General features: G+C 43.7%; 1 protein-coding gene across 1 annotated transcript; it reads left to right on the forward strand.

Moving 5' to 3' along the window:
* Nucleotides 1-1,552: 1,552 nt before the first annotated feature.
* Nucleotides 1,553-16,896, forward strand: Tsnax (translin associated factor X). The gene is made up of 6 exons (XM_028889794.2): nucleotides 1,553-1,817; nucleotides 2,156-2,260; nucleotides 4,129-4,243; nucleotides 8,090-8,220; nucleotides 11,619-11,746; nucleotides 15,194-16,896. Exons 1-6 carry the CDS (start codon nucleotides 1,802-1,804, stop codon nucleotides 15,569-15,571), a joined length of 873 nt encoding a protein of 290 aa, XP_028745627.1. The 5' UTR covers nucleotides 1,553-1,801; the 3' UTR covers nucleotides 15,572-16,896.
* Nucleotides 16,897-22,697: the final 5,801 nt, after the last annotated feature.

A 22,697-nucleotide genomic window follows, 5' to 3' on the forward strand; every position in this document is an offset into this window, starting at 1 on the left:
GGGCGTTAGGTTGTGATGTTGATATCAGAGTAGTCTCTCTCTCTCTCTCTCTCTCTTTTTAAAAGCATGGTTGGGTCACATTTTTTTTTTTTTTTGCTTTCATGTGTGCTGTGCAAACATATGTGTGTGTGTGTGTGTGTAATAGACTATCTTCTGTGATCACTCTTCCCCTAGTATATTGAGACAGGGTCTCATGAACCTAGAGCTTGTAGGCTAGTCTTTCCTGAGGATCTCATCTCTGCTTTCCCTGCAATTACAGGCAGGATGCTGCATCCATCTGGCATTTACGTGGGTGTAAGGCAAGAGCTTTTCTCAACTGGCCATCTCCTCCCTTCCCCACAGTATTCCTGTGTTTATATGACAGTAATCTCAGGTGTTCTTCCTCGGGGGTTATTCACCTTCTTTTTTTTTTTTTTTTAAGGACAGGGTCTCTCACGGGCTCAGAACTTCCTAAGTATGCTAGACTGGCTGGCCAGCAAGCCCAAGGGCCTGTGTGTCTCCATCTTCCCAGTACTGTTCTAGCTATGTGGGTTCTAGCTATCACTCAGGTCCCGAATGCTCTCTCCAGCCCCACATCATTGCCAATCAAAAAGTAGGGGAGTACTGTGAATGTGAACAGGCTCGTCAATCACAGAGACGCAAGAGGGTTGTGTCCAACATTGATCCGCGGACATTCCACAGCGGCTACGTCATCCAGGAGGCACCTGTCCAATCCATCCAGCTTTGGCAGATTCGAGGGTGACAACGATCTGCTCTTGACTTGGAAGACACTCTGGAGGCCACTGCAGGCAGAAACCCCTCCTGTGACGCTCCTGCGATGGCCTTGAAGTCACTGCCTGATTCTGTCATTTCCTTAACTGTCCCTCGGTTCCTAATAAGAAGAAAAGTGTGACTAAAGGCCTGCAACATGGACATGGCTCAACTTACTCAAGAAGATGCTGGGCTTGTGTTCAGTGACTAATCTTATTTGGGCACGGTTCTTTAATAAGGGGCTGCTGGGGGTCTCGAGGTACCGGCCAGGGTCAAGGTATCCCGTGGCCCCAAAGTCTAGCTAGGTGCGGTAGTGTCTGCTCCAACAACAGCCTCACGACCTAACCACGTGACCAAACTGTCCATCTATTCCAAAGCTGCTTCTCTTCGAACCTCAATATGATCACCACCCTCATTCGACAGAGGGGGAAACTGAGGCAAGGGCCAACACCTCCAGACATGCACCTACCCACCACGCCCCGAACCCAGCACACGCGTGGACGCAGGAGGCTGCTCAAGAGGCCTGAGGTGAGGCCCACGGTAGCCTCTCTGAGCCCCGGGGCTCGCCTGACGGCCGAGCTGCAGCCTCGGCCCGCGCCCAGCCTACACAGCGCAGGTGGACACTCAACGGTTCGCGGTCAAGGCCGGGCACACCGGAAACAGGCGCGGCTGAGCTTGCGCGCCGGGGTACGCGTGTCTATGGAGAAGCCGGGACACGGACCGGAAGTATGTGCGGCCGAGGGAGCGCGCGGGCCCTGGGGCCGGAAATGTGCGCGACCGAAACCGCGCACACGCCGCGGCTCTGGGGGGCACGGGCCGGAAGTGTGCGTGGCCGAAGGAGCTCCGCGGCTTAGGCAGCTCGGTGGCAGAGGCTGCGGGAAGGCTCTGCTTCCGGCGGCGGCGGCTGCAGCGGCCTACGGCGACGAGAGCCCCCTGCGCTGTTGACCCCCGGGCTCTTCTAGCGCTCCTCGGAGTCCGACGCGGCCTGTCCGTTCGCTGAGCTGGCCCGGCGGCTGCGGTCCCTGCGTGTGCGAGCGAAGGCCCCGCGGTCATGAGCGGCAAGGAAGGTGCGGGGCCAGGGCGTGGAGGGGCCAGGGCGTGGAGGGGCGGGGCTGGGCCCTGTGCGCCGGGCTCCGCTGTCACCGCGCCGCAGGCCTGCCCCGGGTGGTCCCCTGCCCACCCACCTCGGGGGACAGCCCTATTCCTTGAGTCTCGGAGCCACGCTTGTATCCGACCCCCGGGCAGGTGCACGTCCAGGCCGTGTGTAGGGACTCCGGTGTGACTGGGGAGGCGGCCCCGTAGGCCAGGCCTTACGGGTGCCGGGGGAGGAAGGGGGTCACCTGGGCTGTGCAAACGCGACGATGGAAGGGCGCTCCAGCTCATCATCTTTTCTTTTCTACGTAAGGACCAGGAGGGTTCAGGAAGAGGAAGCATGACAACTTCCCACATAACCAAAGGAGAGAAGGGAAGGATGTCAGTTCGTCTTCCCCGGTGATGTTGGCCTTCAAATGTAAGTCTCCATAAGGAGAATTAGAGCCTTAACGATCTCGCGTGGCCGTAATGTGCACTCAACAGTTTAGGACATCCAGGCTAGCCAAGGCTACATAGTGAGACCTTGTCTCAAAGGAAAAAAAAATAGGCCATGCAGATGTAAAGCTTAGGGTTTTTTTTTTTTAATGGTTTGTGATGATGCTAGGTCTGCCCTAAACATCTGTATTCCAAAGGTTCAGCTGTCAGGATCAACATGACCAAGTTAATAGACTAAGAAAGGGGATTGTGAATACCTGTGTACATGTGATACAAGCTTTACTAATAGTTCCTATTCTGTGCAAAGTGCTACCTCAAATTTTTTGTCTGTGTGCCAGTCTAGTTAACTGAACTAACACACACTAAATATAAATACATATGCTAGTAAATGGTACGTGAGAAGATGTCACACACAGGATAGTTGTTAAGAATGTGGCCTATTTCCATATAAAGTAACATTTAATGTGAAACTGTTTACCTGTTTACTAAAGTTAATATCTTCTTAGAGCATAATAGTCAAGGGCTTTGGTATACAGATGTATTTGCCACATTGCATTTGTTAAAAGCAAGGTAAATTAAAAACTGCTTCATATTTAGGAGGAAGGAAATTGGTTGTACCTTATAAAGAGAAGGGTCTCAACTAATTTGTGGACAATTTAAAAAGCACACAGTACTTACAGTAATCTTTCCAAGTGTAGGAAACCAGGTACAGTTGAGAAGAGGACATATTGATATTACTGAGCACTGAATGAAAACAAGCTTCGTGTTTCCAGCATATTTGCTGTTTTCCTGTTTCTTCTCTTACGGGCTCATAGTTCTTTGGGTGTGGATTTGCTTCTGACTTAGTGCTTTCATATTCTCTTCAAGACCCAGCTGAAGTGGTTCCTTGGTGATGAACACTACATCCATTCAGTTTCCATTCATCCACTCATGAGATGTTTTTTTTCCCCTAAACCCTATGTATTTATTATATCCCCCTAAACCCTATGTATTTATTATATCATTACTTAATTACTTGTTATTTATACTTGTGTCTCTGTGAGGCTAGGAACAATGTTCCATCTAACTTTGCATTTATAATATCAGGCTGACAGCATTTATAATATTAGACAAAATCCAGATATCATCATCATCATCATTATTGTGATAGGGTCTAGTTAGCCCAGACTGGTCTCTTGAGGATGACCTTGAACTCCTGATCCCCCAGCCACCATCTCCTGAGTGTTGGGGATTGTGAAGGCCTATGCCACCATGTCCTTTTTCTTTTTTGAGACAGGGTTTAGCTTTGCTCCTTTCCTGGAACTCACTCTGTACTGTAGCCCAGGCTGGCCTCAAACAGATCCACCTGGCTCTGCCTCCCAAGTGCTGGGATTAAAGGTATGCTCCACCACCGCCCAGCTGGGGATTGTTTTTATGCAGTGCTGAGGATTGGACCCAGAGCTAGTGCATGCTGGGCATGAACCTACCAACTGAACTATATCCCAGTCCTGTAGTGCTGCTGTTAACATTAGGAGACTAAACACTGGTGGTCTTTGTTATTTTGAAGATGATAGTAAGGTGGTTTGTTGTATTCATTAGCATACCAGTGTCACTTTAAAATGGTTTACAGATTTTTCTAAAAGCCTCCAGGGATTTTGAAGTCTGTGTTTTGTGCACTGTTGCATAGAGGGTAGTGCTCCGTTTCTTTGTTTTGAGAATTAGTGTCGTGACTACTGTTTTGTTGGTTGGGTCTTCCATGGAGGCAGATGACTACAGCGTTGGCTACATCCACCTTGTGGCATGTGTTCTTTCTGTCTTCTGACTAGCGTTGGAAAGAATATGCATGCTTATGGTTATTATAATGTGTTCTAGCATTTCAGCAGGAGCTGGACGCGAGGCATGACAAATATGAGAGACTTGTGAAACTAAGTCGAGATATAACTGTTGAAAGTAAGAGGACCATCTTTCTTCTCCATAGGATTACAAGGTGGGTAGACATCTTTGAAATTTGTTATTTAAATTTTAAATTTGTTTTCTGATGCATTGTATTTGTATATTTTATATCTCAACAGATAACGGATGTTAGAATATATTTTGCATTTTAAATAGTATCAGATAATATGAGCATCTACATTTTAAAAATTAATATTTGGGGCTGGAGCTATATCTCAGTGGTTAAGAGCCGTGGCTGCTCAGTTCCCGGCACTTACACAGTGACTCCCCACCATCGGCAGCTCTAGTTCTAGGGCATCTCTCTCCGTGGTCACTGGGCACACAGACGGTGCACAGACATGCATGCTGGCAAAACACCCATACACATACAATCATTTAAAAATATTTTAGTTTGGCTTTTAAATGCGTTTGTGTATGTCTGTGGGTGTTTTCACAAGGGCGTCAGATCCCTCGGAATTGTGAGCCACCACTGGGTGCTGGGAAGTGAGCTCTGGTCCTCTGTAAACGTAGTTAACTACTGAGCCATCTCGCCAAGACCAAAAGCAACATTTTAAAGTGTCATTTTTTTTTTTTTGTTTTTGTTTTTGAGACAGGGTTTCTCTGTGTAGCTTTGCGCCTTTCCTGGAACTCGCTTTGGAGACCAGGCTGGCCTTGAACTCACAAAGATCCACCTGCCTCTGCCTCCCGAGTGCTGGGATTAAAGGCATGCACCACCACCGCCCAGCGCAACATTTTAAAAATAGGAGAGAAAATCCTTTCTTTTAACCTACCTATGGAATTCATACTCTGTTTGGATCATTCATTTACATATATTCATATATATTATGTGTAGAAGGATAGTCTGAGGAAAATACATTAAAATTTGTATTATCTTTTGGAGTTTATTATATTAAAGTCTCAGTTGATGTAAAATTTAGTATTAGATGTGAAAATAGGATTAATTTCCGATTCTGTTTTCAGCTCACTGTAGTCTTGTCTGGTTCTTGGACCTTCCTGGTATAGAATCCAGTGTGTCTGGTTTTGTATTTTACAGCATGCAGTATTCTTGGCTGCTTAGTTCTTTGACGGTTTCTCTTTGAGCCCTGTGGCATTGTTTGCTTTGTGCTTCTTTCTCCAGGTTTTTCTAGGGAGGTTCTCTGGTGTCTGGGCTGGAAGTAAAACAAGGTGACACTGGCCTCCGCAGAGCAGGCAATGGGTTAGATTGATCTCAAGATTCAGGAATGTCTTAGGAGCACAGCAGAGGCCTTTCATCTTCTACTCTCTCTCCTCTCCTTCCTTTGTTTCTCCATCCCATGTGGGGCAGAAGTGTCTTGTCTGCTTTAGCTTGTGTGTCCAGCCCCAGCTCCCCAGGATGAATTCTGGGTGCCTCTGCAGGGGTAGATATATTTGATTATGGAAGAAGTCATTCATTGGCTTTTTTACTATTGAGAATATTTTGAAGCATTCTATTCCCCTAACTTTAACTTTGTTTGATTTTGGTGGCATGGGGATTGACCTTGCCAGGACCTGGCACGTACTAGGCAAGTCTCCACTGCTGCTCTCCTGACTTATTTAACCACCATTGCATTCCTGGCCGTCGGCTCCATCGATGCTTGTTTGTTTGGAGATAGGATCTTACGATCTTTCGTCCACCTCCTAAGTCCTGTGATTAGAGACATCACCACACCTAGTTTAAAACAAAAACAAAACTATATCTACTTTTAAATTGGATTTTTTATTTTTCTGCATTTTAAAAATCCTGGAAATTTATGTCAATTAGTGGAGGTGCTTATTAGAGAGATCATTTGTATTTAATGGTATGGATAGGTATTGGTTTTCTTTTTCTTTTCTCTCTTTCTCTCTTTCTTTCTTTTTTTTTTTTTGTTTTGGTTTTGGTCTTTTTTTCCTTTTGGTTGTGAAGCTAGCCTTTAACATCTGAGCCTTCCAGCCTTTCCAGCCCTTTTGTTGTCTTTTGAGTCAGAGTCTCTGTAGTCCAGGCTGAACTCATGATTCCTTTGTCTTTGTGCCCCTCCCCCCTCCAGAACTGTGTGTGCCACCATACTGGCTCTGCCTTATTTTGGATTGAGTGTATGTGTGTTTGTGAGTGCATGTGGAGGGCGGATGTTGACTTCCGATATCTTCTTATGTTCTCTAATTTGTTTCTTTTGAGGTAGGCCCTTTCAATGAACCTAGAGCTTGCTACTTTGCCCAGACTGGCCAGTGAGCTCCAGCCATCTGTGTGTCTGTCTCCTCTGTCCATAGCACTGGGATTATAGATGTGCAACATCATGGTTGGGCTTTATTAGGGTGCAAAGGTTCTGAACTCAGGTCCTCATGCTTCCATAGCAAGTGCTTTACCTTCTGAATCATCTCTCCAACTCTGGAGCTTCTCTCTTTGTCTCTGTCTTTCTCCCTCCCTCCTTCCCTCCCTCCCTCCCTCCCTCCCTCCCTCCCTCCCTCCCTCCGTGTGTGTGTGTGTGTGTGTGTGTGTGTGTGTGTGTGTGTGTGTGTGTGGGCATGGTTGCTTAATGGTGTACAGTGTGTCTCAACAGTCTGGATCATCTTCTCAGATAGTGCTGGACTAATTGAAATTTGTGGATATCAGACTCACAGCTGCTTTGCATGGTTTGTATGACAGTTACCTTGGTGAATTCAGGTCTGGTGTTGAGGTGCCTTGTCAGTTATTGCAATGCATTGGAAAGTAAGGGCTGCTCACATGTCAGTTGTTTTTTTTTTTTTGGTTTTTCGAGACAGGGTTTCTCTGTGTAGCTTTGCGCCTCTCCTGGAACTCACCTGGTAGCCCAGGCTGGCCTCGAACTCACAGAGATCCGCCTGGCTCTGCCTCCCAAGTGCTGGGATTAAAGGTGTGCACCACCACCGCCCAGCCACATGTCAGTTTACATCACGGTGAGCAGCAAGTATAGGAGAGTGTTGGAGCCCACTAGGTTTCTTAGTGGCTGTACCCGAGTCTATCCTGTTTTCTCTCCCCGATACTTCTAACTAACTGGCTTAATCCCTCAATCCTCAAGAGTTCTTGGGGTAAATAAGTGTGGGGGCTGGTCCTCCACAGTAGAGTGGTCTTCCTTTCTCCATTAGCCTAGCTTTCTGTGCATTGTGGTAGTTCCTGTTACCTCTGTATTCTATCCCCAGGACGCATTGCTTTTACTTTAAACTTTGTGATTTAGGAAACAAGGAACAGATTGTATATTTATCCCTGCAGTTACCATTTCTAATGTCATTTATTCCTTGGCACATGGATTTAGATTTCCATCTGGAATAATTTTCCGTTTGCCTGAAGAACTTCTTTAATATGTCTGAGTGGTGTGCTGATGATGGCTGCATGTAGCCTATGGGAATTGTTCTGCTTGCTTACTTTGGGTGGTTTCTTTTGTGGCCTTGGATACCAGGCCACAGTTTTAGTACTTGCCTGCAGTGACCTGTACTCAGGCAGAGACATGAGGAAGTCCCTTGTGTAGTGCAGAGCTCTAAAGGACTGTCAATTTTGCAGCTTTCTCCCTGCTGTCTGCCCTGAGCATTTAGCTCTCTTGACCTCCTTAAACTTTCAACTTTTCAACTCAGGCTGACTTTAGCTCTCCCTAGGTTTTCCTTCCTATATTGTCACTTGGAAACTCTTCCAAGCCTTGAGATGGACATTGGGTGTGTCTTCACTTCCCTGATTGTTGTCCTGTTCAATGTTCATGTTGCCTGAGTACAGTGTCGGAAACCATTGTTTTGCATGATCTATTGTTTCAGGGTTTTTTTTGGTGTGGCTTTTTTTTTTTTTTTTTTGTTTTAGGTGGAAGCAGCCAGCTACAGAGATTGATTTTTTTATATGAGTAAGGTTTTTCTTATAGTTTTGATCACAAGGCTGATGTTTTCAAGGTTTCTAATGTCTTTATAGTGCTCCTGATATGGAGGAGATACTGACTGAATCAGAAATGAAACTGGATGGTGTCAGACAGAAAATATTACAGGTAGCCCAAGAGCTCTCAGGAGAAGATATGCACCAATTTCATCGAGCTGTCACCACAGGTCAGTCTAAAGGTTAATAAAGAGTGCTATGTGGATTTATGTGTATTTTCATTGACACTCCATGAAGTGGTATTACTAACTTAAACACCTGTGTGTGTGTACGCACATGTGCCATGGCCCATGTGAGGAGGTAGGAGAACAACTTGTGGGAATTGGTTCTCTCCTTCCACCATGTTGGTCTCAGTGATTGAACTCAGGTCATCAGGCTTGGTGCCATGTGCTCTTACCCACTGAGCCATCTCACTGGTTCCATACGAAGTCTTCAAAATGAATCTTTGACAGTCTCATAGATCAGTCTGGCTTCAAAGTCCCTAGATTACTAAGGTTGACTTTGAATTCTTATCCTTCTGCCTCTACCTCCCAAGTGTTGGCATAATTAGCATGCATTACCTTCCTAGCTTTAAAATGCTTTTCCAGTTTTTTTTTTTTTTTGGTTTTTAGAGACAGGGTTTCTCTGTGTAGCTTTGCGCCTTTCCTGGAACTCACTTGGTAGCCCAGGCTGGCCTCGAACTCACAGAGATCCACCTGGCTCTGCCTCCCAAGTGCTGGGATTAAAGGCGTGCGCCACCACCGCCCGGCCTGCTTTTCCAGTTTTTTAACTGAAGAAGCAGTGATATTTATTCTTAAGTTCAGGATGAAGCAGTCAAAAGAAACTCTTATCTGTGACTTAAAAAGTTGCTTGGATTATATTTAAGAAAATAAATGTATTTATAGTATTGGCAATGTGTTGCTTATGAATAGCCTGCTGCTCTAATTGGTGAATACTTGTTTTGGTGTTACTTCAAAACTCTATTCTTTTGACTTGAAGATAAAATAGCTCTGGCATTGAACTAAAGGAATTCTGTGCTTATTAAGCACAGTGCTGAAGGCAGACAAAATGTTTCCCCAAGAGGGCTATGTGAGCACAGACAGTAGCCTCATGGTTCAGCAGTACACCTTGGGTGCAAGTAGACTGAACTGTTCAAAGAAATGGTTGAACAAGTAAATGTGCAATTAGTTGCTTGAAATAAGCAACTTAAAAATTTTTTATGACTTCTTTTTTGTTGTTGTTGAGAAATTAACAGGTCAGGGATGCCCTGCATATCTATCTATCTATCTATCTATCTCTCTCTCTCTCTCTCTCTCTCTCTCTCTCTCTCTGTTTTAATTATTTTATTCAAGATTGTGAATGATGGCTTAGAATAGTGTTTGTGGTCAGTTAGAGATTTGTTGTTTTAAAAACAGATAATGTCTACACTGCCTGGGGCTCAAGGTGTCCATACTTCTGGCTGAGTCTCACATGCTAGAGATATATAGAGTCATTCTTCATTGTAGTCTTAGCTTTTGCTTTTGTGGTCTCCTAAATTATTTTTACCACTTATGAGTAAGGGAACTGAGGCTTCACAGGAGTTTTGATGAAGATCATCATTGGTCTCTTTCCTCGAAGACTCAGTTTAACCTACTGACTTTAGCATCAGATAAAACCCAGTACAGGACTAACAGTCCCTGAAGTCGGCCTCAACCTGGGAGTGAAATAGCTACAATTTAAAATTGTGCTTAAATGGGAGATGAATCAGTAAATACTTTGGGGAACATTTAATCACAATTTAGTAAGTCTGTATTCCATACTACAAACTTAGGTAGTAATTACTATTGTAGGCGGAGTTTTTGTCAGGACCGCAGGCTCTCAAATAACCACACAGAGACTTATTATTAATTATAAATGCTTGGCTGATAGCTTAGACTTGTCTCAGCCAGATCTTACAATCTAAATTCACCCATTCCTGTTCATCTATGTGCTGCCCTAAGGCTCATTTACCTCATCTATGAACTTGCTGTTGTTGCTTCTTCCTCATGGCTCACAACATGCTTCCCTGACTCTGCGCCCTCTTCTTCCCAGCATTCTCTCTGCCCCCAAAATCCTGACTTTCTCTTGGCCAATCAGCTTTTGAGAGTAATGAGAGCAACACATCTTCACAGTGTACAGAAGAATTATTCCACAGCATACTACAAACCGTCGAAGAATCTCTGAGCATTTTGTGGGCTACAGAAACACAAGTAGACTTGTTTTCTGGATGAACGTGTGTGCTGTGCACTTGTGTGATGTCCACCTGTGTGAGAATACTTTAGTCCAGTTTCTCTTTTCCTTCTAAATATTCCTTTGCTTTTCTGAAATCCTGTTTCAGAAAGTTGACAATTTAGTCTGGACTCTGTAGCATTGTGTTGATAAGGATGATACTTCTTACTCAGTTTTGAACATGCTGTACCAACTCAATCTCTGCCTTACGGAGCAAACAGCAGCTACTAGAAATAGAGCTTGCTTTGACCCAATCACTCAAGCAAACACTAATTTACTGTCTCTTTGGAGTTTTCTCTTCTGCATATCTCGCACAAATAGGATTGTATAATCGACATGTAGCTTCATGGCTTCAGGATTCATCTGTAGGGTAGCATACACTAGTACTTTCTTGTTACGGAATAATCCTAAATGGATAGACCACATCTTGTCTCTCTATCAGTTGATGCACATTGGAGTTTTTCTACTTTTGGCTCTTGTGAGGGTTGCTGCTATTCACATCTGCCTACAAATCTTTGTATGAGCATAACCCCCATTCCTCTGGGGCTTATACCTCTGATATACAATTTTCTAATAAAAGCATTAAAATCCTGCAAAGCGGGTTGAGCTCTCTTATGTGTTCACCCTCAGGCTAGGTTTGCTGTTGAATAAGATTGAATGTGTGTAGCCTAAGTACAATGAGAATAAATAAAAGTAATCGGAAGCCTTTAACTGGATTTCCCTGTGTATGTTCTAATAGGGGAATGAAGTAAAAAAGAACAAATTACATAAAAGCAACCTCCAAAGTTCTCTCTTACTGGAAGCAGATTCTGTAAATAATTCCTTTTGGATTTCCTCCAAGGTAGAAGCACAGGGGAAGGCATTGTTTGGAGCATGGCAGTGGGCTGAAAATTTTCACCTTGGGGATTATACACTGAAAATAACGGATGTCCTTTTCATCAAGTTGAAACATAACTTGTTTAAACATCCTTTTACTTACATATGACCCAGAGTGCTTCTCAGTGTCTGGGGCCAGGTGTCCTTGAACTCTCTTTGTGAGATAGCACAAACCTTAAATTCCACATTTAGTTATTTTATTCTTGTTAGGTGCAAGGCACAAATTAGTGATCAGGACATGTGCCCCAAATCACCATCCCAGCTGCTATAGACAGGGGTTGGTGACACCCTTGAGCCTTGGTACTGAGGCCCAGGAATGGTTGTATGCCCTGCCTCAGCTGATATAGTCTGCATGGACATCTACCACACTTTTATCATGCTAGGTGATGAGCAGCTTCTAGTCTTTATGGTGACACACTTATAATTTAGTGCTTGTTCCTAGTAACCTTCTTTGTTGGTTTTTCAGGACTGCAGGAATATGTGGAGGCTGTCTCTTTTCAACACTTCATCAAAACTCGTTCATTAATCAGTGTGGAAGAGATTAACAAGCAGTTGACATTTACAACAGAAGACAGTGGGAAAGAAAGCAAGACTGTGAGAATTTAAAATCATGTTTTACTTTTATTCTATTATTACATAATTTATACAGCAGCATAGTGATTGGCTTCCTGAAACCTGGTTTGCTAGGTCTCACCAGGGAAGTGCTATCTTAAGTGTCTCCACTGCTGACAGAACAAGAGAGACATGGCTTCAGGGAGTCAGAAACTCAGCACATGCAGCAGGGTGTTTAGAATCCAGGCTGTGCTCTCGAAGTCCTTTGTGAGCGGTATGTGCGGGGACCCCTGGTGTGTGCACCTACCTCAAAGGGCTTTTTGAAAGAGTTTAATGTACAAAGGTTTTTTAACTAAGCAGTGTTTATACTTAACAGTAGTTCATTGTTATGAAGTAGTTGTCACATGGTGGGGGCCGTTTATTGCTTACTCAGACTACCATATGCCTACAGACATTGCCTAGCTCTTCTGAATTCAGAAAAGGAAAACTTCTTCATTTTGACTTTTTAAAAAGTACTTCTTTCTCCTTTGGGATTTGAACATACAATATTCAGGCAACCAAATGGGCCTTTTGATCTCTCCTGTCATATACATTAAGATAAACAGTATTTTTCCATTCTTCTTTTCCCCTTTTATTAGTTTTTAAAAATACCACTCAGAATCAGGATAGGTAGACAAAGAAACTGTTAGAAGTCAAGATTTCTTGAATATGAAATAAAATATTAGAATGCAAAATAAGCTTGACTTGGCATGACAGAAAACACATACTCTAATGAATCCATGTGTTTTCTCAGCTTTTGAGTTGTACTTGTCTTTGTTAAGGAGGAGACTGACTGAGAAGCAAGAGGAATTTATGGCTTTGATTCATTCACCTGGTCAGGATGGAATGCAGTGAGGAATGGGACCAACGGTTCTGCTTCATGAGAGCAGTCTCCTTTCTACTTTTACTGGAGAGAGACTGTGGGGAAAAGACAGGTGGAGCATGGGGGCTCCTTCAGGGTTTTTGAGAGTATGACCCAGATACACTTCTCACAGAAGCTGAGCCTGCCTTCACAAATAACTTTCCCTTTAGCACTGGTTTCCTGGTGCTGGGCATTCTAAGAATCTTATAAAGAAAGAAAATTTCCTTTTAACTTGGCTTGTGAGGATATTGTCAAAATCATTTTTAAGAAAATTACCATGACAGATTTCAGACATGCAGAAAAGTAGAGGGAACCATAATCATTTGTCAGCCCATGCAGCAGGACCTGGATAAATGACCAGGAGGTCACATTTTGCTGTATTTGCGTTGTCCAACTAGTTCTGGCTAAACTATTTGAAAGTACATAGTGATGTCATAATCTCATTAAATACTCAAGTAAAATTGAAAAAAATTACTTTAAGCAATTTTTCCTTACTAATAGTTTTCAGGAAGCAGAATTTATTTTGACAAATTTTCTTTAAATTTGTTTACTTTTAAACATGCCTATTTCTCTAAAATCAACATATAATTATGATCCCTTCTGTGTAATAACAAAGACCTTTTATTTTCTGAAATATATTCTTCTAAGTGGCATGTGAAATGCACTCCTCTTCAATCTACTACAACCTACTGTTTTCCTAAAACAAACAAACAAATAAATACCAGTCTCAGCTTGCAGAATCCCCAGATACCGTCACGATGTGCTTTCAGAAGCATCCGAATGGCTGGGAAGCAGGCTCGGGTGCTTCCTCTTCCTGTCCCTAACCAGTGACCACCCCTGCTGTGCTGCAGTCCTTGTGTCTCTTGTTCTGTCATGGACCACTGGGCCACAAGGTCTCTCTGAAGACTCTGAGTGGGATTAAGATATGTGCACAGCAATCGAGGTAATAGTGAAAGTTCACTCTGCCACTTCCTTACTTAATTCTCAGAGACCTCACAACCTGGATAAAGTCCCAATTCCTCAGTACGGTGTCCTGTCCGTTCGTGTCTCTAGTCTCAATCTATACTACTCTTGAACTTCACTTAAAATGAGTACTTCCTTAGTTCCTCAAATACAGCACGGTTCTTTCCTGTGTGCCTTTGCAGACCCACTGCCCAGAATGCACTTACAGCTTCACCTAGCTGCATTCCATATACACTGGTTACGATTTAGGTGTCACTTCTAGAAAGAAACTCACGGGGAGAGACGCACATGATGGTGGTGGTGATGATAGCAGCTAACATTTATGGAGTGTTTTCTTGGGTTGCACATCATGCCAAGAATTTACTGAATATTGTCTTATTTAATCCATAAAAGACTTCTGAGGTAGGCAACATAATCCTGTTTACACAGGAGGGAAGTTGAGGTTTAGAGAGATGAAAAAACTTGCCAAGAGGCAGTATCTTATGAAGCAAAGTCCTGGAAGAGGTGGGAGGAGATGAGTCAAGGTCATCTGGAAGTTAAGTTCACATAAGAGAAGAGAGAACGTGTCGTTTGAGACTGGAGGATAGAAGGTGAAGGTGGATGTGGCTGTAATATAGATAAGGATGTTTTGGTAGTAAGAAAGGTAATTGAGAGACAGTGAGGCGATTGGCGGATGACTGGGTCTGCCAAGTTCGGCTCCATTGTTTACTGGACCTGAAGAGTTTGGGGATCGAATAGGGCACAGAAGAGAGTACCAGCGACTTGGAATAGTATATGAAGAGGCTGCACAGAAAAGGCATATAGGAAAGAACCATGCTGTGTTTGAGGATGGGCCTGGAAAGATGGAGCAGGCTGCCTTTTCAAAGAACTTGGTTCAATTCCCAGCACCCACATGGAGGCTCACAACCATCTGTAACTCCAGTTCCAGGGGGACCTGATGCCTTCTTCTGGCCTCTGAAGGCTCCAGGCATGAACCTGGTACACAGACATGCTTGAAGGCAAAACACCCATACACATAAACTAATAAAGAGAACTACTGAAGAATAACTAAAGGGATTGGTGAGTAACTGGCAGTAGTTCAGACTCTACAGTTTGTAGATGTGATTACTGTTTCTAAACTCACTTGTACTTGGCTGCTTAGTGTAGGGCTGACATGGAGATCTCAGCACTGATTCAAGATTCTGATTTGCTGGACATGAGTAGTAGGAGATGGAGGCACTGGCAGGAACTGGGTACAGTTGCAGACTGATGGGCAGTGCAGAATGGGGAAGAAGTCAGCTGAAGACGAGGGAAGCAGGTCTGAAGGAGGGGGTCATAATTGCTAGGAATCGTCACACAGTGACATCAAGTCGGCCTTGTTAGCATGTGTCTACTGTGCTTGTCAAGTGCAGTTGGACACAGTTGGTTTTACAGTGGTGGTATTTGATCATTCTGATACGTCCAAGCTCCTGCTCAGCTCCTTACCCAGTACATGGTTGGATTCCTTGCTCCTGCCATATAGTTAACACATAGAGAAGATCAGTGTGCCTGACTTGCTATTGCTTTCATACTTTGTGGTTGTGATGCCTGATATATTCTCTTGATCACAGTGTTTGTGTGTGGCTTTCTTTTTTGTCTTTTACCAGCCCTCCTCTGATGGACAAGATAAGCAGCTTGTTACCTGGAGACTGAAAATCACACCTGTTGATTACCTGCTGGGAGTGGCCGACTTAACTGGAGAACTGATGCGGATGTGTATTAACAGCGTGGGGAATGGGGACATTGACACCCCCTTTGAAGTGAGCCAGTTTTTACGCCAGGTTTACGATGGGTTTTCTTTCATTGGCAACACTGGGCCCTATGAGGTTTCTAAGAAGCTGTACACCTTGAAACAGAGTCTGGCCAAAGTGGAGAACGCTTGTTACGCCCTCAAAGTCCGGGGTTCAGAGATTCCCAAACACATGCTGGCAGATGTATTTTCAGTTAAAACAGAGATGATTGATCAGGAAGAGAGCATTTCTTAAGCAGCTGCGCTCTGCTCTCTAAGGAGCTCCTGGGAGACCAATTGGTGAGACTGTTCTGAGTGTGCATTTGACTTTATTGTGGCTTTTGTAGATGTTTCTAGTTGTACTAGTTTGAAGTCGTATACAGCTGTATATAAGTTTGTCCACAGGAACATTTCTTAATTCACGAGCATTTGCATACAGTGTTTGCAGATGTGCTTATTCCTGGTGTTTGCTTTATTGTTATGTGAACATGCTTCCGGTTGCACTTTCTGCCACACCTACTTTAATTCACTTTGAACTTGGAGTGATATATTTTCAGTGGATGGAAGCCTCTTGAGTGGGTGATTGTGCATATAGAGAAAAAAATGTAGTGGAACTTCTGAAGTGAGCTTCCTGTTTTAAGTTTCTTGGCAGTATCATGGCAAGCCTTTAAAATAGGCTAAATATGTGGAACAAGATTTGAACAATGTAAGCTGTCAGTATTTTTTTAAGTACAAGTTTTGGTGGTATTTTAATGAGAATTCATGCAAAATTTTGGCCAAGTTCAGGCCATTTTGAATTTATACAAAATAGCTTCCTAGAAATGGATATCCACTTAGTTTTTCCCTTCATCACAGATGTGAGGAATTGGAGCTGACATTGTTTTCACTGGTGATGCTTAGTAACTATACATTTGTCCCTAGTTGTGAACAGGTAGGCCCGTTGTCATGGTGTTAGGTGTGGTGGGCTTTCCTAGTCCAGCAGCTCTTAGAAGTCACAGTAGAACAGCGTCAGTGGTGGAATGCTGACAACCCAAACCTTTATATTGTCCCTTGGTGTTAGCCAATAATGTTGCCAAAGAAAATGAATTATGTATAATTCAGCAATAAGAAAATTGCCAACACAGAGGAGGGAGCATTGGTAGTCACTAACAGCCAGAGGTTTGGAGTCTGCCTACCCCGTCAGTCAGAGCTCATCTGTGGTGTGAAACTGGCTTGAGCATGACCTGCCAGCTGACGTCACCACATGCTTTCAACTAGTTTGTGAGTTTTCAGAACTTAGATACTGGGTTTTATTTTTGGAAAGAGTATCTATTTGTAAGGGCTGGTTCTTTGAAAGTGTAATTTTTCCAAAAATGATTACTGAAAGGAAAATAAAATGTATACATGCCTGATAAGTTAGATTTGTTTGTCTTGGTGATGGTGGGGCTTTGTTTCCCTGCTCAGTTATAGTCAGTCCCATTACCTAGTTTTTTTGTTTGTTTTTTCAACTACTTCAAGTTGAATTTATAAGGTTAAAATAATGGATTTGAAGAATGTTTTACAGATATTTAAAACAAATTTTGAATAAAATACTAAAATACAGAAGCTCGTTGGTTTAACTTTTTAAAAAAGATGACATTAGTTATTGTGCCACAGCATGTGTGTGAGGTCAGAGGACAGCTTGTGGAGGTTGGTTCTCTCCTTCTGAGCTGGGGACCCACTCAGGTTGTCAGATTTGGTGATTAGAACCTTTTCTATTCCAGCTAACCTACATCTCTCTGGCTCAGGAATCTGTTGTTTTGATAGCATTGAGAATTACTTAGTAAATCTAATCATGTAATTTCAGGATAAAATGGGAAACCTAGATAGACTAGGTTACTAAGTATGGAGGTTTGTTTTTTCTTAAAACAAATCCCAAGATAAGGAGGCTTCCAAGTGGTTTGCCTCAACCTGAAATATAGTCAGGGACTTCCCTTCTGCTGTCTGTGGTCTCCATTCTCCGCTCAGTTGACTCTCTTGTGGTTGGTGGCTAGGTTTTCAGACATGGTGGGAATACTTTAGCAGCAGCAGCAGACTTCCCTGTGTTCTCTAAGGTTAAAAATAAGTTCCATATACTCTCAAGAAGACATCCCTCATAGCACTCTGACTCAGGCTAGATGATGTCCCTGGCCCACTAAGCTGGTTCTGGGAAAGAAAGAGAACACTAGCCTAGCACACCGACTGAGGAGCAGGGAGCAGGGAGAGGGCCTTTGGTATAGTCGGCAGCGCCTCCTGCAGGTGACGGGGCGCCAGTGCTCCTGACGCATTCTTGGTTGGTGCAGTGGGTTTGGGGGGCTCGGTTTAAATTGTGTGTAATTACAGCATCATCTGTTCTGGTGGCTCCTCTATTTGTTATGAAAAGGAACTGTTTCTAGGGGCTGGTGAGATGACTCAGTTGGTAAAGGTGTTTGCCACCAAACCTGACAACCTGCATTTGGTCCCTGAAACACGCATGTGAAAGGAGAAAAACGGGCCACATCCCCCTCCCCCTGCAAACAACATAAATACAAACATAATAAAAAAATTAGAAGAAGGAACTGAGTCAAGGTCCCATGGAAAGTTGGTGACAGAATTTTGGAATGAAAGTGGAATATTTCTTTTCAAGTGTCATTTCCTGTGTCTATTAAATGAGTGGTTATCACAAAGAACCCTGGGGCTTTGGTCACCCTCAAAGACTGATACTTAAGTGAAGGATTGCAGACTGGCTCCAAGCTCTTTACTGTCTGCAGAGACTCATGTTAGATTCAAAGGCAAGTAGATGGAGGTGGGAGGGTAGAAAAGACACTCCATGCACATGGCACCGAAAAGAGGGTCCTTGAAAGAACAGCATTGTATGGTAATTCAGTCCAATAAGCATATCGAGTAGCTGAAAAGGGAGATGCTAATGAGTGGTGTCTGCACGTGTCTGGGTGCAGGTGTGTATTTGCATGTGTATACATGTGTGTGGAGGCCAGAGGTCCCTGTGGAGTGTGTTTTTCAGTTACTTCACCCCCACCCCCACCCCCACCCCCACCCCAGGACCGAGTTTCTCTGTGTAGCCCTGGCTGTCCTGGAACTTGCTCTGTAGACCAGGCTGGCCTGCCTCTACTTCCTGAGTGCTGGGATTAAAAGTGTACTCCACCATATCCAGCATACTTTAATTTTTTTAAATCTATTTGTTTTGTGTGTATGGAAGTTTTGCCTGCATGTATGTCTGTGCACCGCATGCACACCTGATGCCCAGGTAGGCCGAAAGAGGACTTTGGATCCCCTGGGACTAGAGTTACAAACAGTTGTAAGCTGCCATGTATGTGCTGGGGTTGAACCCAGGTCCTCTGGAAGAAGAGCACTGAGACATCTTTCCAGCCCCTTCCACCTTATGTTTTGAGACAATCTGTCACTGAACTGGAAGCTTACTGATTGAGCTAGCAAGCTCTGGGAATCCACCTGCCTCCACTTCTCCAGTTTTAAGGTTACAGACACTTACCAGACATTTATCACCATTCCCAGCTTTTACATGGCTGCTGGGGAGCAGCATGTACTTTGTAGCTGAGCCATCTCTCAGCCCTTCCATTTTTTGATTGTAAATTTTGCTAAATTATACATACAGATATATATATGTGTAAATATATTTATATTTTAGGATCAATCCATTTTATTTCAGTTTTCAAATTTTTTAGTTAATAGTGTCAGTCTTTTTTATTCATTATATGTCATATATATGAATCTATTTTATTCTCATATATATAAAATTTTGGAAAGTTGCCCATGCTGGCCTATATACTCTGATACTCTAGGCTGTTTTCAAACTCATGATCCTCTTGCCTTAGCCTCCAAATGCTGAGATTGTACATGCACATCACCACTCCCAGTCTTAAATTTTTAAAAGACAATACAAATCCCATTGAGCAAGTGTTCCCTGTTGTGCCCCTTGTTCCCCTTTTTAAATAGAATCACTGGTTTTAATTTGGAAATTAGAAACTAGTTTTCCTCTGTACACAGGGTCTGTGTTTCAGGAGAAATGTATTTTGCAGTTCAGTTACCATTGTGCGTCGACCAGAGACAAATGTTTGTACAGGGTCCCGTAAAATAACATCCCTACTGGCATCATCTGGTGTCTAAGCAGATTGTTTACATAACAACAACACTGACAGATGACGCTCCCCCTTCAAGTGAGGCACAACTCTATGCCATCTTCACATTTAGTTGTAAAGTCTTTTTCTTACTTTTATCTCCTTCTGGAAGAAGTCTTACTTGTAACCTTTCTCGGTAATCTTTTGAAAAACCTTCATAGTGTATATGTTGCTTTAAAATGATGAGGCTAGGGGAGAGCTGAAAATTTGGCTCAGCAGTTAAAAGGAATGATTCTTCTTGCAGAGGACCAAGGTTGATTTCCTACCACCAACATGGCAGCTCACAACAATCTGTAACTCTAAGGATCTGATTTTTTTTTGTTTTGTTTTGTTTTTTTTGTTTTTGTTTTTGTTTTTCGAGACAGGGTTTCTCTGTGTAGTTTTGGTGCCTGTCCTGGATCTCTGTAGACCAGGCTAGCCTTGAACTCACAGAGATCCGCCTGGCTCTGCCTCACAAGTGCTAGGATTAAAGGATCTGACTTCCTTTACTGGCCTTCATGGGCATCTGCATGGACACACAGACAGACAGGCCACACATATAAATGAAAATTAGTTAAGTATAGTGGGACTGAGGCTACAGCCCAGGGGTAGAACTGTTGCTTAGCATGTGCAAGACTCTTAAGTTCAGAAAACCAGCAAACTCGAACCAAAGCTATGACAGAACAATGCCCAAGGGACATGAAAAACAGGGGAGTCCAAGAAGTTTTCCATATCTGTAATACTAGTAAGTGTCTCTGTGCCTGCCTCATTTGCCTGACATAGGCATTGTGCAACACACACACACACACACACACACACACACACACACACACACACACACACGAGTTTCTCTGGGGCACCACTTAGTACTTCCATATGTATATGACCAAAGAGCAGCTACTTCAGATGGCAGAATCCTGATTGCATGGATCCTTTAGGAAGGAAGAGCTGAGCTACCACCACTTAGACTTAGAATTCCTTGGTAGCCACTGCTGGGGCTGCAAGCCCAGGGACATGGGTTGTGGTGGGGGGCAAGTGAGGAGGTAGCTCATGTGACATCTGATCATCACCTCAGGAGTTGCTCTGGGCACAAGGGCTTTCGGAATGGCACATGTTTTTCTCTTTGCTTTGTAATGTATATATTTTATAAACTAGTGTGCGCGTGTGTGCACACACTCACGGGAATCCCCCTCCTTTTAACTCTGTCATAGGCTATGGTGTTTTTACTTAGACTTCAAGTTGTAGGGTGTGGAGGCAAACTATTGCCTTGAAGGAAGAGTGGGTATCATAGAAAGAAATGGCCGTCAGGTAGGGCTCCTCTTGCCCTCCACCTTCCCCACCCCCCCATTGCACCAGGGACAGGTGCACCACCTCAGGTGCAGACACGCCCTTTAGAAGCCCCACTGTCCACCAAGTTGTGTGTGAACACAAATGACCTAACTGGTGGGCTGTGTGCGGTTGTTGCCTGTTGGTTGGTTTTAGCCCCTCCCAGTTTGCTGGCTTGAGGCAAACGGCATACGTGAGGGTTCGCAGGAGCCTTTATACTCTGCTGCTCACCTGCTCAGGCTACAGGCAGCAGGAGTCATGACCTGGGTTTCCTGCCATTCCTGCAACCCCTTGGCTTCCTGCACTTGCTGGCTGCGTTCCCAACCTTCCTTTCCTCTAGCCCTTCCACTGTTTTGGAAGCACCTGTGTTCAGTCCCTTCCTGAGCGGGCTACCGAAAGTGCTTTCTGTTTCCCTAAGTGAATGTGACAAGAGATAGAAAGGCTGGGCAGTGGTGGCGCACGCCTTTAATCCCAGCACTTGGGAGACAGAAGCAGGCCATCTCTGTGAGTTCAAGGCCAGCCTGGGCTGTTGCACAGAAAAACCCTGTCTTGAAAAACCCAAAAAAACCAAACCAAACCAAACCAAAACAGTCTTAGGTATAACCAGAGAGATGTAGACTGCAGGACTTGATACCCCTGTATCAAATGGGCCAAGATTTGATGTTCAAGAAGTCAGTGTAGCTGAGCAGTGGTGGTGGTGCACGCCTTTAATCCCAATACTGAGGAGGTAGAGTCAGGTGGATCTCTCTGAATTCCAGGCCAGCCTGGTCTACAGAGCAAGACCCAGGACAGGCACCAAAACTACACAGAGAAACCCTGTCTCAAAAAACCAGAGAGAGAGAGAGAGAGAGAGAGAGAGAGAGAGAGAGAGAGAGAGAGAGAGAGAGAGGAGAACAATATAGATGTGAGAAAATGGGCTCTAATTCGGTGTTTCAGGTCAGACCATTCTGTGTGTCTTTCGTCTTCATATTGTGGTGATCACATGTAGAAAACAGCTTGTCTGCTGCCCTTATACCCACCATCTGCACCCTGTGGAGCAGACAGTACCTGGTTTCCAGTTGAAATGTCAAAGAAGTCAAAAGCCTATTTGCAGAAAGGCCAGTGGCTTCAAAGAGGATATGAACAAGCAGACAGATAAAGGCAAGATGTCAGTCCAAGACTCGTGGAAGAAAATCGGCATCATGGATGAGAAAGTTAGCAAGGATATTGAGGTTTTGAAGACATACACACACATACACAAATACACATACACATTTGTATACATACACACATACATGTACACGAATATACATACAACCATACAGATTACACATTTTATACTTATATAAACACAGGTATACACATACATATTTACATACATACACCATATACATATGCATACACACACCATAATGAAGAGAATCATAGTGCTGATTGGCAGAGTTGGTTCTGAGGACTGCTCTTCCTCTCTGTCTCTTCAGAATAGACTGCCGCTAACCTGGGCCTTCTAGTTTATGGCATCTCTGGAGGCTGCTCTAATCCACCATCTTACCCCAGAATTCTGTTACCTACTCAGCAGTTTGCTGACTGAGAAGATTGTCCTGCTTCATCCTGACACATACCTACTTCCCGTCTGTATTTACATATCCTAGATACATTTAAAAATATGTATGCACATGTACAGTTGTACACAACATGTAGTTATTGCTAAATTAAAGAGAATTAGGATTTTGTACTATTTTAATTTTTTATGGACTGTAGTATCAGAACAGAATCATAGATTAATTTATACATTAATGTGTTTGTGACAGCTGATACTTAATGGCTACATATCCCAGGTGGCTGAGAAGCAGCTCACTCAGCTGGAGCTGTTGTAGGTGTTTAAAGGTTATAGAAAATTGTTAGCCAGGTATTGGGGCTCCTGCCTTTAATCCTTGCACTAAGGAGGATGAAGCAGGAGGATTGCTG

The sequence above is a fragment of the Peromyscus leucopus genome, chromosome 5 (assembly GCF_004664715.2).
Source record: "Peromyscus leucopus breed LL Stock chromosome 5, UCI_PerLeu_2.1, whole genome shotgun sequence".
Classification (NCBI taxonomy): domain Eukaryota; kingdom Metazoa; phylum Chordata; class Mammalia; order Rodentia; family Cricetidae; genus Peromyscus; species Peromyscus leucopus.

Coding starts and splice junctions, on each gene's coding strand:
- Tsnax (XM_028889794.2), top strand. Junction 2,261..4,128: donor GGTGATGTTGGCCTTCAAAT/GTAAGTCTCCAT, acceptor AATGTGTTCTAG/CATTTCAGCAGGAGCTGGAC. Junction 4,244..8,089: donor CTTCTCCATAGGATTACAAG/GTGGGTAGACAT, acceptor ATGTCTTTATAG/TGCTCCTGATATGGAGGAGA.